General features: G+C 53.1%; 1 protein-coding gene across 3 annotated transcripts in view; it reads left to right on the top strand.

Moving 5' to 3' along the window:
• Positions 1–13,936, top strand: part of LOC133354916 (junctophilin-2-like) — a 56,692-nt gene that overhangs the window by 33,474 nt on the left and 9,282 nt on the right. For 2 of the 3 annotated variants that reach the window (XM_061572103.1, XM_061572102.1), the window contains exon 5: positions 6,050–6,810. In XM_061572103.1, the coding sequence (XP_061428087.1) occupies positions 6,050–6,810 (761 nt within the window). Of the gene's footprint in view, positions 1–6,049; positions 6,811–9,365; positions 9,483–13,936 lie in introns of all 3 variants that reach the window. The other variant, XM_061572101.1, reaches the window with a different exon arrangement.

Genomic DNA, 13,936 nt, shown 5'->3' with positions numbered 1-13,936 from the left:
GTTATCGGTCACGTAAAGAAATTGAAATCGCGAGAGTCATGTCATCTCAGGTGGTACCAACAAGTGAAGTGTTTGGTGTGGGGCTCATAAACTAATACAAGGGAGTATTGTGTGGAGGAGAAGCTGCCATTGTGTTACTGCAGGGGTCAGGAATCTTTTTGACTGGGAGAGCCATAAAAGCCAAATATTTCTAAATATATTGCATTGAGAGCCATATAGTATTTTTAATGTATAATAAATTAAATGTCTTACTTTTAATGCGACTTCTGGTGCTGCATGGTTTTGCTGATGGCCTTGTAGTCTGGTTCATACGTGGTGAGGTTGAGCTTCGTGCAGGCGTGACCCGTGAAATTTATCTTCAAAACTAATTTCTGTTTACTTCAAAATGACACACTATTATTAAGCAATATCACAAGTATTTTAAAATTAGTTCCAAACTGATTTTTTTTCAACTCAAAATTGTCTGGGAGCCATATGCCGTCACCGGAAGAGCCATATATGGCTCGCGAGCCATAGGTTCCCGACCGCTGTGTTACTGTGTTCTCTGGATGTTTCGATGCTCCAGAAAGTAAGACACACCCCGAACCTCTCCCTGGTGTCAACGCAGTTCTACAAATCTGGCCTCACACGCACACACAGAAGCATTTACTGCATTACAATCGGCACCCCCAACAGTGGGTCTTATATTGCTGAGAATACGGTATTGGACTTGCAGTCCATTGAGCACAATGGACTTGCAATCCAGAGGTTCACCGGTTCGATTAGATCTTTGGACGCGGCAGTTCAAGCGGTGTTGCGAATTTCTCAAATCCCCCATCGCCCCTGTCCACTCAGCGGTGTAGACGATTGCACCGTGATCGATCTCCAGGCTGCGTGTGGTGGGGTACGAGTACTGACACCTCAAGCCATCTCGAATTGTTACCACTTTGTGGGCAGTCGACAGTCGCTGTGGTCATCATCGTCGTCGTATGGTAGGAACGAGGAATTCCCACCAACCACCGCCGGCTCTGGGCTGTCAACAGGAGAAGAGAATCGCCTAATGAAGACACTCTGACTTTCTAAATCACCATCACCACCGTCATCACGATCATCATCGTCATCACTGTGCCCACGTTCTCGCCCACGTGCTCGTGCTGGTGGTGGCCGGGCACCGCGGCCGGGAGAGAGAGCGCGCGCAGATGCCCCCGCGCCTCGCCCCCGGGCTCGTCTCCCGGTGACCTTTCCTTCGCGACGTAGGCACCTGCCACCGGGCACCGCGCATGCAGACCATGACGAGTCTGCTCCCCTCCCCGGCGTTTCGCGTGACCCCTTTCTGCCACGTGCCGCTCATTCCCGGCGCGACGTCTCGCCGGGTCCCTGCAAATAACTCTGCTGCTGCTGTTGCGCGTTGTCGTATACTCCATGCTGCAGGAACGCGAGTGGTTTTGCGGTCACGTGGCGGATATTGCAGGTGTCAAGGAAAGCAATCGCTCGCACTCTAAACTCCCGCGAGAAATAAAAAAAAAACACACACACAACACTGGCACAGATGATACAATATCCAGCAGTGTGTGTATGTAAGGATATTGAACTTCTTTCATCTCAGTCAGTCGACCCGTGGCACCTGGGTCTGACCCGTGACCTACTGGCAGCGGGCGTTCGACACTTCACGTGGCCTCAACGTGCACATAGCCTGGCACAAGCGCCAAGGTGACGCCACTGCCACTTAGCGGCGAATGGCGGTGGTTGTTGTTGTTGAACTTCTGTTGCACCGTACTGTGCAAATTGGAAATGGGTTGCGCGTATACATTCACCGTGGAAATGGTTTAACCCTCTCGTCGGTAGATGAGACTTTATTTTCTCTTTGCGGAAAGACTCCCTGCAGCCATGACAATGCGCAATTTTTCGGGGCTGCGACCGTGGTGACTGGAGACTTTGGCTCGACAATTAAAACCAAGCCTGTATGTTTGTATGTTGAACTTCTATCGCACCGCACATAGCCACCCGCGCTAATCAGAGGCGCTCCTTTGATCCCTTCTTAGACCAGCACTAATAACGCAGATGCTCGTCGCATGACAGTGTCAAATGAAATGGTTGTCGCAAGTGGGTTGATGGATTCACGACAGGCCGAGATGATTGATGTGTTTTTTTTTACTTATGAACCAAGTGTGTTCATGGATTGAATTTTGATGAGTTGGCATTAACAATGTCTGTGCAACATAATGCAGATATCAAACTCCCGAACACAACCCATTATAAAACATCTGTGCTTTGAACTTATTCAAACGCAACATCAATGTAAAGCCTGCAAGGACAACAACAAAAACAAATTGTGCATTGTATAAAAACAAGGCGTAAACAGTGAGAGTGCAATTCAACTAAATAGACACGTACAAACATTTAAATTAATTCGCCTTTTTAATAGCCGAACAATCTACTGCGCCAGATGCTCGCGGTTGCGCCGTGTAGATCTCCGACGTGTTTTTTGGGTTTCGCCGAAAATAATTCGCCTGGAGCTCTCAGGACGTGGAGCAAAACGTCGGACAACCTGCCGAACGGTATGCGGAAACCCGCCCCCCCCCCCTATCCACAATGCGTATGGCACTGCCCGAACACGCGTGAGGGGGGACCGATCCGAGCGGGGCTCAGCGCAGGCCACGGGTGAACACAACTGGTTGTTGGGGTTGCTGTGTTTTTCTTTTTGACGTCGGTCAACAAAAACTAAAATAATGACGGAAAGGGTGAAGGGGACAATAAAAAGATGAAAAGGCTGGCGGTGTAACTGACAAAGTGCCCCTTCCCAGATTCCGTTTCATGTTCGACTGTAAAAAGTTGCGCGGCTGAAACTGAGCGCTGATCAAAAGCAGGCCGGGTAGGAGATGGGGTAGGGAGCTGGGAGGTGGGTGGGAGGCGGTGAGTGTGGGGAGGTGGGTGGCAGGCGGTGAGTGTGGGGATGTGGGTGGCAGGCGGTGAGTGTGGGGAGGTGGGTGGGAGGCGGTGAGTGTGGGGAGGTGGGTGAGAGGCGGTGAGTGTGGGGAGGTGGGTGGCAGGCGGTGAGTGTGGGAGGTGGGTGGCAGGCGGTGAGTGTGGGGAGGTGGGTGGGAGGCGGTGAGTGTGGGGAGGTGGGTGGAGGCGGTGAGTGTGGGGATGTGGGTGGCAGGCGGTGAGTGTGGGGAGGTGGGTGAGAGGCGGTGAGTGTGGGGAGGTGGGTGGAGGGGGGTGGCAGGCGGTGAGTGTGGGGAGGTGGGTGGGAGATGGTGAGTGTGGTGGGTGGGTGGGAGGCGGTGAGTGTGGGGAGGTGGGTGGCAGGCGGTGAGTGGGGGGAGGTGGGTGGGAGATGGTGAGTGTGGGGAGGTGGTGAGAGGCGGTGAGTGTGGGGAGGTGGGTGGCAGGCGGTGAGTGTGGGGAGGTGGGTGGCAGGCGGTGAGTGTGGGGAGGTGGGTGGCAGGTGGTGAGTGTGGGGAGGTGGGTGGCAGGTGGTGAGTGTGGGGAGGTGGGTGGCAGGTGGTGAGTGTGGGGAGGTGGGTGGGAGGTGGTGAGTGTGGGAAGGTGGGTGGGAGGTGGTGAGAGTGGGGAGGTGGGTGGGAAGCGGTGAGTGTGGGGAGGTGGGTGAGAGGCGGTGAGTGTGGGGAGGTGGGTGGGAGGCGGTGAGTGTGGGGAGGTGGATGGGAGGCGGTGAGTGTGGGGAGAGGGGGGGTGCTCAGTGCCAGAGCCCAGACTGAGGAATCTGCCGAGCGGTCGCAACTTGAGACTTCTCTCTCTCTCTGTCTCTCTCTCTCTGCGGACGATCCTCCTGCCTAATTAAGAGCCCTGCGGCAGATTGGACCGACTCAGAGGGGCTAATTTGACGATCTTCGCGACTGCCGGAGTTGCGCCCGTCCCGGCGGGCGCAGCGCCAGGCCGCCCTCTGCTCTCGTTAAAATCACGAAAGCCGACGGCGCCGCCGCTTCCTCGCGAAACACCGCGCTGCAGAAGGTGCGAGGAGGCGGGGGAGTTTGGCTGTTGGGGGCCAATCAAGCGGTGGGCATCTCAACATTTCCACACGGCGGTGGTGAGAGGCTCGGGCGGAAGCCATGCTCGAGAAGAGCGGGCTGCATCGTCAATCAACCTGTTTAACGTTTCGTCTGACATTTGTTTAAAGTTTGTTTGACGTAGACTGTCGTGCCCGCCGCCGCTCTCCACAGAGTTGTTGTAACCCCCCCCCCCCCCCCCACTTTAAACAAGGTCGCACTGCAGAGCTGGCAGTGAGGTGCGCAGGTTGCTTTGGAGGTCAGAATTCTGATCCGGCAAACGCTGAGATTCCAGATTCCCAGGTTCCAGCCACCGCTCGTGGTAAAGCCCGGGGCTCTCAAGGTGCAGCGGGTCAGAAAAGCGCCGAAACATTCAATTAGGAATTTCAATCGGGTTCATTTCAAGTGCCAAGGATAAAAAAAATATCGGCTCGACTGTAACGTGGCGAACATTTGTCTCGTAGCAAGCAGGGCTTGTGGGGAAGCATGCCCGAGCATGTGGATAGAAAATAAAGGGTGACTTGATGGTATCTCAGAAGTAGTTACGTGAAATCTGCTTCCAACGGTTCCATTCTCTAAACCCAGTATGATGACGCCGGCACTGCTCGAGACCCGAAGGGACACTTGGTCTCATGACAGGACACTGAGAGCTCAATGTGAGTAGAAGGGCACGGGCACTGCCACGTGGCTTAGCACTGACCCCTGACCTTTCAGATCCACAATTAAACGGCAAAACATTCACGGTCGTCATCGCCACCATCAGCATCCCACTTCCTCCCGAGTCCATCATCATCATTAACATCACCTCGGAAATTGGCAAAACATGTCTCAACATTGGCACCACATTGTGGAGAGTCAACAAGTGTGAGAACGAGTCCCCACCAGGACGTGGAATTCCCGCGTCTGGCTCAGAGCCCCGAACAGTGTCGCTCCGCTGCATCAAGATATAATTCGAGCATGCAGGCAGTGTCACTTCAGCTCTTCGTATATGGCCTGGATAGTACTTGGATGCGTGACCACCGCCACCACCGCCGCCACCATGCACTTGCCGATATGTGTCCTCTCTCTGTGTGTCCTTGTGATGTCTGTCTGCTTGTATGTCTGTCTATAGTTTTCTAGTTAGATTTTTGTTGCTATTTCCTTTATGCCTGATGATGATTGCTTGTGTTGCAATCGAAACGTCGTAATAATATGCTATTATTTAATTTTTTATTTTATCTTTAGACGTGACTTAACCGAAAGAACCAAAGAATAATTCCTGCAGTCACGAAAGCTCCAAAATTTAAGTATTATAGGCATTCGCAAGACTACGTCGTGGGCAACAGAGGGCAGTGCGGCTAAATATATTGCTGTACTGCACTTCTGTGTTCTCTTGTCGTTCATCCATCGCATTCGTCAACGCACACCAGCCAGCGTGGTAGTAAAGTCCGGTCAAAAAAACCTCATTACCGCGTGGTATGGAGAGGCCCTCAGCCAGCAGTGTGCTGACTTCTGGACATGTGAAAAAGATCTTTATAGCTCTTCTTGGTTCTTTCGGTAAAGTCACATAGAAGGAAAAAAAAACATACTAAAATAATTATTTTAATATGCTTTGTTTTATTATTTTATTATGTTTAATTTTTATAATTTTATTACTTCCCTTCTACGTGACTTTACCGGAAGAACCAAGAAGATGAATCCCTGCAGTCACGAAAGCTTTAAATCTAAGCTTTATAGCTCATCAGATTCCTCCGGCATAAATAAATATTTTGATTCGGCCTGGCACACATGATACAATATCCAGCAGTGTATGTGTGTATGTTGAACTTCTTTTGCACCGTGCTTGGCCAACCGTGCAAATGGGAGGTTGCGGGGCAATGGGCTGCGCGTGTACATTCACCGTGGGAATGGTTTAACCCTCTCCTCGGTAAATAAGACTTTATTCTCTCGTGCGGACAGACTCGCTGCAGCCATGGCAATGCGCAATTTGCATCTCTGGCTCGGCGCTGCCACCACGGTGACTGGGGCTTTAAAATTAAAACCCGTCCTCACTCCCACGGCTCTCTCTGCCTGCACGCCAGGACTGGAGTACCACAAGCAGCGGATCATGCGCGACGCCGCGGACAGCGACGACCACCTTCCGGCGCTGCCCGAGCACGCCGACGAGCGTCACGGCGGCGGCGGCGGCGGTGGCGGCAGTCACCACGACGAGCAGTCCAGCCCTCGCTTCTGCCGCCAAGACGTGACGGCCGACGGCACGCCGGTCCACACGCCCCCGCCCAGTCCCAGGTCGGCCGCTCGCGGCGTCGGCGGCAGCGGCGGCGGCGCCGGCAAGCGGCGGCTCGGCTCCGGCTGGAAGGAGGGCCGCAGCCACCACCTGACGGCGTACGAGTCGGCCACGCAGGGCCTCCAGCGGCGCGCCGGCGGCGCCGAAATGTTCGCCGACTTCCACAGCTACCCCGTCGCCACGGTGACCGGACCGCTGCCCGACGACTTCGAGCAGGAGGAGGAGACGCCGTCGCCGGTGTCGCCGTTCGCGATGCGGCGGACGCCGTCGCCCGTCCCGCCGCCCATCGCCGCCAGCACCCCAAAGCAGGACGACGAGGACGAGGAGGAGGGCGCCAACGAGGTCGGGGTGGGCGCGCCGGACGAGGAGGGAGCGCGGGAGGACGGAGGATCGCCCGCGGAGCAGGGAGCGGCGACGGCGAACGGAGCGCAGCGCCAGCTGCAGCGGCGGCAGCAGCAGCAGCAGCAGCAGCAGGCCGAGGTGGTGACCCCGGATGGGTCTGTGGAGCCGGAGGTGGTGGTGGAGGAGGTGGTTGAGTACGTGCAGTCGGACCAGGTGAGCGAGCGAGCGAGCGGGCGGGGGGAGCGAGCGTGTGCCCGAGTCGGGAGCTGTTTTTCTGTTTCAATTCTCACGTGCATGGCAGTGGTGCTTACCCTCCTTCCGATCGTCGCCCAGAGTCAGTCGTGGAAATTGCACGTTCCTATGGCGAGGGGTCAGTTTATCCATAGAACCACGGTTGACCTTCAACAGAACGGTACTCGTTGATGCAAGTTCAAATCCCGAGCGGGATTTCAACTTGCATCCTTCCAATTGAAGGCCACATTTTCTGCCTGACCTCGAGTTTCTCTTACTCGGTTCCTCTCAACCTACCGCGGTGCATCCCACCGAGTTTACTCGCTCACCTCCTATCACGTGCTCATTAGGTCGTTGCACGCTGCACGCGCCTGCTGATTGCCAAACACATCCCAAGTGATGTAGAGAGTGCCGATTGAAATTAAGATAGAGGATGTTGCGTACGCGTGCATGCGTCCGTGTGCACACGTGTGTGTGTGTGTGTGTGAGGCCCGTGTGATGTGGGATGTGTTTAACAATCATCAGGGACGTGTGGCATGTAATGACTTTGTATTTGAATGGGGGCAAATTGGTGAAGTCGGCAAGATGAATAAGGTTTGAGAAGGCCACTGTGCCACCCAGTCAGTTAGCTCATAAGAGATGGTTATTGAAAATGTTTGACAGCTGCTTGAGATGCAGTCACGTTTAGACGTTATATAAATCTCACACTTATGTAATTGTATGAAGTCACCAATGCTCAAACGAGCACTGGGCGGTGTTCATCGCAATAGACAGCGTTTACACTGGTGGTGGAAATTCCACATTCCTATGAATTATCATGACCCCCCGTCTTTCTTAATATAAACAAGATAAAGGTGCAATCCTGCAATTGCCTGCTCACGCCACTGCTGCCAGTAAGACCTCCACTCCTGGATGGAGCTCTGCAAAGTCTCTGTGGTGTATTTGGCATATTCTTCCACACTATCCGGACGTCTTGGAAGAGATTGGAGCGACCCACACTTTTGCCCACCGCATGCAACCTGCTGATTGGCCAACTCTGGTGTACCTGCTGGGTGGACACATGCGGTAGGGAGGGCGGAGGTGGAGGGTGATTAAAATTCAGTTGCACAATTGTTTTCACTTCCGCGCCGGTAAATCGAACAAGCGAAAACCTCCGGATCGCAAGTCCAATGTGCTAACCATGGTAACCGACGGCAGCATCTGTCTCTCTGTCGCGTTAATTTTCTTCTGTGGTGCCCTCGCTGCTTCTCTGCCGTGGCTTTGGGCTCACACGCAAAGTGAAAGCCCCTACTAATGGGGAAGTCTGTAAAACTCACAGCAGGACTGGCAGACGTCGAAGGAAGCAAAAGCGACCCCGCCCCAACTTGCTCGCACGTGGCACCATGGCAGCTTACGTCTTTGATCAGATCCGAATCGTCGTGATCTATCCACTGCTGAATGAAGGCCTCCCCAAAAGCCGTTTGGCCACCTCGCACGATTGGATGGTTCAGTCTTGCCGGTTTCATTGCCCAGCCTTAAACTTTCAAAATAAATTGTCATCAATCTTTCCATCATTGGTTGGATGGCAAAGGGAAGCGGGCAACGGACGATACAAGAACAATTCTTTTTTTTTCGGACCGAATTTTTAATTTAGTGACGGGCAATTTGTCGCCCCGGTTTTTCTTGAAGTCGACTCATCTGGAAATCAAAATGTGTATTTAGACTGGAGGAATTCGTTGAGCTATCAAGATCTTTTTTCCACAGATGTCCAGTATGGGTGGGTAAGCATCCTTTTTTGCTCACTGGCGAAGACCTTAAAATAATTCTAACCTGCACCGCCTCAAAAAGATTACTTCTCTTCATGGAATGAATATATCAGTGTAGATTATTTGATGGGCTTTACTAAAACGGGCCGAAATTTTTCTCATTCATCTCCTTGTAAAACAGTGAGCAGTTTAATATATGAATACTCATTTTGAATATACTGTACATGGAAATTTTACATTTGCCTGGGGAAACCTGGCAAGACCCTCAGGCAAAAGTCATGAGACTCGGTGAGTCTTACCCTGGGCAAACACACATAATTATAGTAATAACACCGCTACGATACTAAATAAATTAATAGGCGCATGTGAGCCTCTCTCCTTTTCTAGTGCCTAGCAAACTACTTGCTACAGCTGCATCTTCTGTAGGTGAACCACCGCTGCCCCAGTGCCCAAGTACCCGAGCGAGTCCAGATTTCAATGATAGACGATGCGAGCTCTGCGAGTGGTCTTCGTCGAGAGGGGGGCGACAGAGCTGAACTCGCTCCGGCGATCTCTCGCCGCCGGATGATTAATAATAATAATAATGAAAGTTCAATTTATAACGCGCGCAAATTTGCGGACGTAGTGGCCGCAACTCAGAGGTGCTCGAAAGCGGAGAAGATATCAGAAACAGAAGAAAAAAAATCAAAAAACCTCCCACCGTCTTTCATTGCCCGGAAAAAGTAAAAAAACTAAAAATTTCGTTAACCGGTTTACGGCTGTGTCTCGTTCACCGGGTGTGTCCGCTCGCAGGGTCCCGCGCCGCTTGTGCCGCCCTGGCTTATGAGTGTAGCCTCTGGGCTCAGCTCAGGACCCCTAGGTGGCCTGGGCAGGATGGCAAGGCGCCTGCACAGAGGGGGGGCCTCAGAGGTAACGTCGTGGGTCTGAAGGGGGGGGACACCTTGCACCAAAGGAACTCCCCACCCCTTCCCCCCCACTGTGAAATTTATTTATTTCGCGAATGTCTCATTTTAATTTTCTATCCCCACCGCCACCATCCCCCCCCCCCCCACCGCCACCTCCATTGAAGCGTAATTTAATTTTGATATTTATTCGAGACATCCCATTGCTTTAGCTGATGCCTCCACCTCATCCGTCCAGTGCCATTAAGTCAGTGCACAAGCCACCCATGTCGCGGTTACACCGGCCAGAGTTGGCAAACGTAAATTATTTTACTTTACTTTTGCCGGCCGAGTATGTTTCGGTGAGCAATTGCTGCGTCGAAACAACGGCGGCAGGCATTGCTCGGAAATACAATGAGTTAGTTTGAATTTAAAAATATATATAATCAAAAAGAAACATTGGCTGTTGAAATAGCTGCTTGTGTAGATATGCACATTCCCTTTCTTCCGCATCATTGGTGTTACATTTTAATTATCCCTCTATTGCAAAACTCATTGGTAATGGTAATTATTCCGAAATTGATCGTTCTCCTGGGGCCATCTTAAGTGCAATACTAGAGGGTGGGGACTTCCTTTTTTATTTTTTACGTACGCAGCATGAACTGAGAAAGAAAATTCCGAATCTTGTCGCATAACATCTGCAATTGATTTGAGAAAACATAATATCCACCGTTTATTTAATGAATGCAGACATTAAATCATTCCTTCACGGAGTTGGCTCTTCATATTTTGGGACGACGATCCAAACGCTCTCCGCCGTGATTAAATTCCACATTGGCCAATTAATTGGCTGCCTGGTGATGAGATTCGCAGGGATGGGGCGGCGAGCAATGACCGAACGAAATAGCCGGCGTAATTAATGCCCCTCGACGACACGCCAGTCCTTGCCTGTCACGGCCGTGCTTGGCTCGGGCGAGCGTTGGTTACCGCTGCGGCTTAGGGATTGCGTCGCCCCGAATGAATTCTCAAAAATCGGGGCCTAGGCATGACATTTCGAATTATTTTATATTTTTTTGTTCGTTTCTTCTTTCCGATTGAGCACGAGGTCACAGGAAATTACACAATTTGTACGATACCGCTTCTGCGCTTTTCCCTGCTGATGGAAGCGTCGCGTGGATGTCGCGTGACGTCAGTATTGTTAGCACAAAGACACGTTAAATCATTATTACAGAAGGTAAACATTCTTAAAATCGGGCCTACGTACGAAATTTCGGGTGATCCAAATTCCCCCAAAAATCCCCCCCTGCAAAAAATATCCCAAAAATGTTCCTGAAAAAATATCTAAATTAAAAAAACTGGCATTTTACATCCGAAACTCATCCCTAAGCATGGCGCTACCCAGGGCCACAGACTCTGTGGCGACGACGATGCCTGAGCGTGCGTACGTGCGTACACGTTCACGCCACGCGCTCATCCACTCTCTCTCTCTCTCTGGTGCACTAACCCGCACGGCACTGCGTCTCGCCCATCGCCGCTCGTGCTAAACATTTTGCATGCCGGCTGACACCACCCGCTACTACCACCACCACCACGACCATCGCCACCATGTGTGTGTGGTTCGCTTGCGCGCTGGTACGCACGCACGCACGCACGTGCGCTTGCAGTGTGAAGCTCTGCGTGGGCGCGCGTGAGATACGCGCGCGGTTCGAAGGGAACGCGACGACGTTTTCTCTGGTCGCGATTCGCGTGGCCCGTTGCCAAGTGGTCGTCATTTGTTTTTCTGGTCCAATTTTGGCCGAAACGTGCCGATCGCTGCGACATATTCAACAGCGGTGCTAAATTGCCGAGCCGGTGCGCTTCAGCCGTTCTGCTGACGCGTCAATCCGTCGCTTCGGTTTTTCCGCGCGGCGTTAATTGATGACCCGGTACGTGGTTACGTAACAGGTGATGGTTGACCTCTAATATTTCAGTTAGAATTCGTCTGCTCCGTTGCATTTGTATGTGTGGGAGGTGGGGGGGGATTCATTTTGAGGATATTGTGGTTGCGTCAAACAGCATTTGCTCACCTCCCAAATCTCAGATTAAAGCATCTCTCTGTATATATGTGTGCGCAAGTGTCTTGGGCCTCCCCTAGGTCGACTCGGCCTAAAACTAGTACCTGGTGCGATGTGTAAAAATCATCGCCACTGTGGAGACAAAGGCGGTCAGGCGCGGTGCTGGCCACCCACCTCCCCCTCGTGTAACGTGCCAGCCTCACTGACAGCACTTGCCCCAACAGGCCGTTCAGGCTATACGGGGGATTTTTGCCTTTACTTTTGTGTGCAAGTGTGTATGTGTAATTGTATACACGAGTCTGTGTTTGCGTGTGTATTCATGTATTTGTTTATCTACCCACATATATATGTGTTTGCATATTAATGTGTAGGTCTGCATGTGTGTGTGTTTGTATGTATGCACGTGTGAGTGAGAATGGTATGCGTGCGTCTCTTTATTTCTACTCGTAGCCACATGCATACGAACCCAGAATCTGACGAACCCTCTAATGGGATCACCCACGATTATGATAGTGGGTTTTGCAATGCATGGGGACGGCTCACTTGGAAGGGGTCACGTAAGCTCCGCGAGCGATTAACGCCACTGATGGGATCGCTTTCTCGCCATCGCCGTTTCACGACAAGGGGGAATGAACGAACGAAAGAATGAAATCTATTTTTTTTTGTTAAACCCAAGCCGGCCATTGGCTCGCTCGCCGGCGAGCATCCGCCCTCTGCCCCAAGTGGCGGATGCGGGGTTGCCATGACGACCGCTCTCGGTTGCTGTGGATACGCGAGAGCAGTGATAACTCGTGGCTGCGGCGGCGGCTAATGGGAAGCGACGAGCCGGGGAGCAATGCTCAGAACCACGTGCAGCAACCGCTCCCTCCAGCACTGCTCCTTTAGCACCCACCACCTCCCCGCCAGCGCCCTCTCCCCTCTAGCGCCCTCCCTCTCTCTCCACTACTTCCTCTCCCTCCAGCACTCTCTCCCTCTCTCTCCAGCACTCTCCCTGTCTCTCTCTCCACTACTCCCTCTCTCTCCACTACTCCCTCTCCCTCCAGCACCCTCTTTTTTTTACGATCAGAGGAAACAAGAAGATCCTCGGTGCAGTCGGCACTTTGATTCGTTCATCATTTCGTTTTTTTTTTATGCTTTCATTTATGTTCCCCCCCCCCCCTCTCACTCTCTCGCTCACTATCTCGCTCGCTCTCTCGCTCACACTCTCGCTCACTCTCTCGCTCGCTCTCTCGCTCGCTCTCTCGCTCGCTCTCTCGCTCGCTTTCTCGCTCGCTCTCTCGCTCGCTCTCTCGCTCACTCACTCACTCTCTCGCTCTCTCGCTCGCTCTCTCGCTCACACTCTCGCTCACTCTCTCGCTCGCTCTCTCGCTCGCTCTCTCGCTCGCTCTCTCGCTCGCTTTCTCGCTCGCTCTCTCGCTCGCTCTCTCGCTCTCTCGCTCGCTTTCTCGCTCGCTCTCTCGCTCGCTCTCTCGCTCGCTCACTCACTCTCTCGCTCTCTCGCTCGCTCTCTCGCTCGCTTTCTCGCTCGCTCTCTCGCTCGCTCTCTCGCTCGCTCACTCACTCTCTCGCTCTCTCGCTCACTCTCTCGCTCGCTCTCTCGCTCGCTCTCTCGCTCGCTCTCTCGCTCGCTTTCTCGCTCGCTCGCTCTCTCGCTCGCTCTCTCGCTCGCTCACTCACTCTCTCGCTCTCTCGCTCGCTCTCTCGCTCGCTCTCTCGCTCACTCTCTCGTTCTCTCGCTCTGTCGCTCGCTCTCTCGCTCGCTCTCTCGCTCGCTCACTCTCTCGCTCTCTCGCTCTCTCTCGTTCTCCCTCTCGCTACAACAAGTGTTGCATCTGCACGCAGCCCTTCTCGCAGTCCAACGGCCTCCGACAGGTAGCTCATATCTGCATTCAGAGCTCTCCGTCATCTGTCACCAAGCACACGGCCTCCTCCAGCGCCCACTGCTCCCTCCTCTCTCTCTCTCTCCACTACTCTCCCCCTCTCTCTCTCTCCACTACTCCCTCCAGCATCCTTTCTCCAGCATCCTCTCGGTCTCTCCACTACTCTCCCTCTATTTCAAGACGCCCCCCCCCCCTTTTTCCCACCAGCACTTCCCCTCCCTCTCTCTCTTTCTCTCCAGCACTTTTCCCTCTCTCCTCTGCACTCTCTCTCCAGTGCCCACGCGTTGACTCCTCCGCCTGCCAGCCCCGGCCACCGCACGCCGTGCCCCTCTCGCCCAGGGGTGGTGAACCGAAGGTTCGCGTGCGACAAACCAATCTGACAATTAACTTTGCACGGCCCGTGGCCGCGCGGGCGAGGCCTACCGCTCAGAAAAGCGCCCGCAAGCAAACTATATTTATCCATCAGCACTCGCGTCCTAGCCGCACTAATCGGGTACCGGGGGGCGGACTATGGTCGACCTGGCAACACCACCACTGTTTCTGTTTTT

The sequence above is a fragment of the Lethenteron reissneri genome, chromosome 49 (genome assembly GCF_015708825.2).
Source record: "Lethenteron reissneri isolate LAM-NWPU_2019-01 chromosome 49, ASM1570882v1, whole genome shotgun sequence".
Taxonomy (NCBI): domain Eukaryota; kingdom Metazoa; phylum Chordata; class Hyperoartia; order Petromyzontiformes; family Petromyzontidae; genus Lethenteron; species Lethenteron reissneri.
This window is presented reverse-complemented; position numbering and strand designations above follow the sequence as displayed.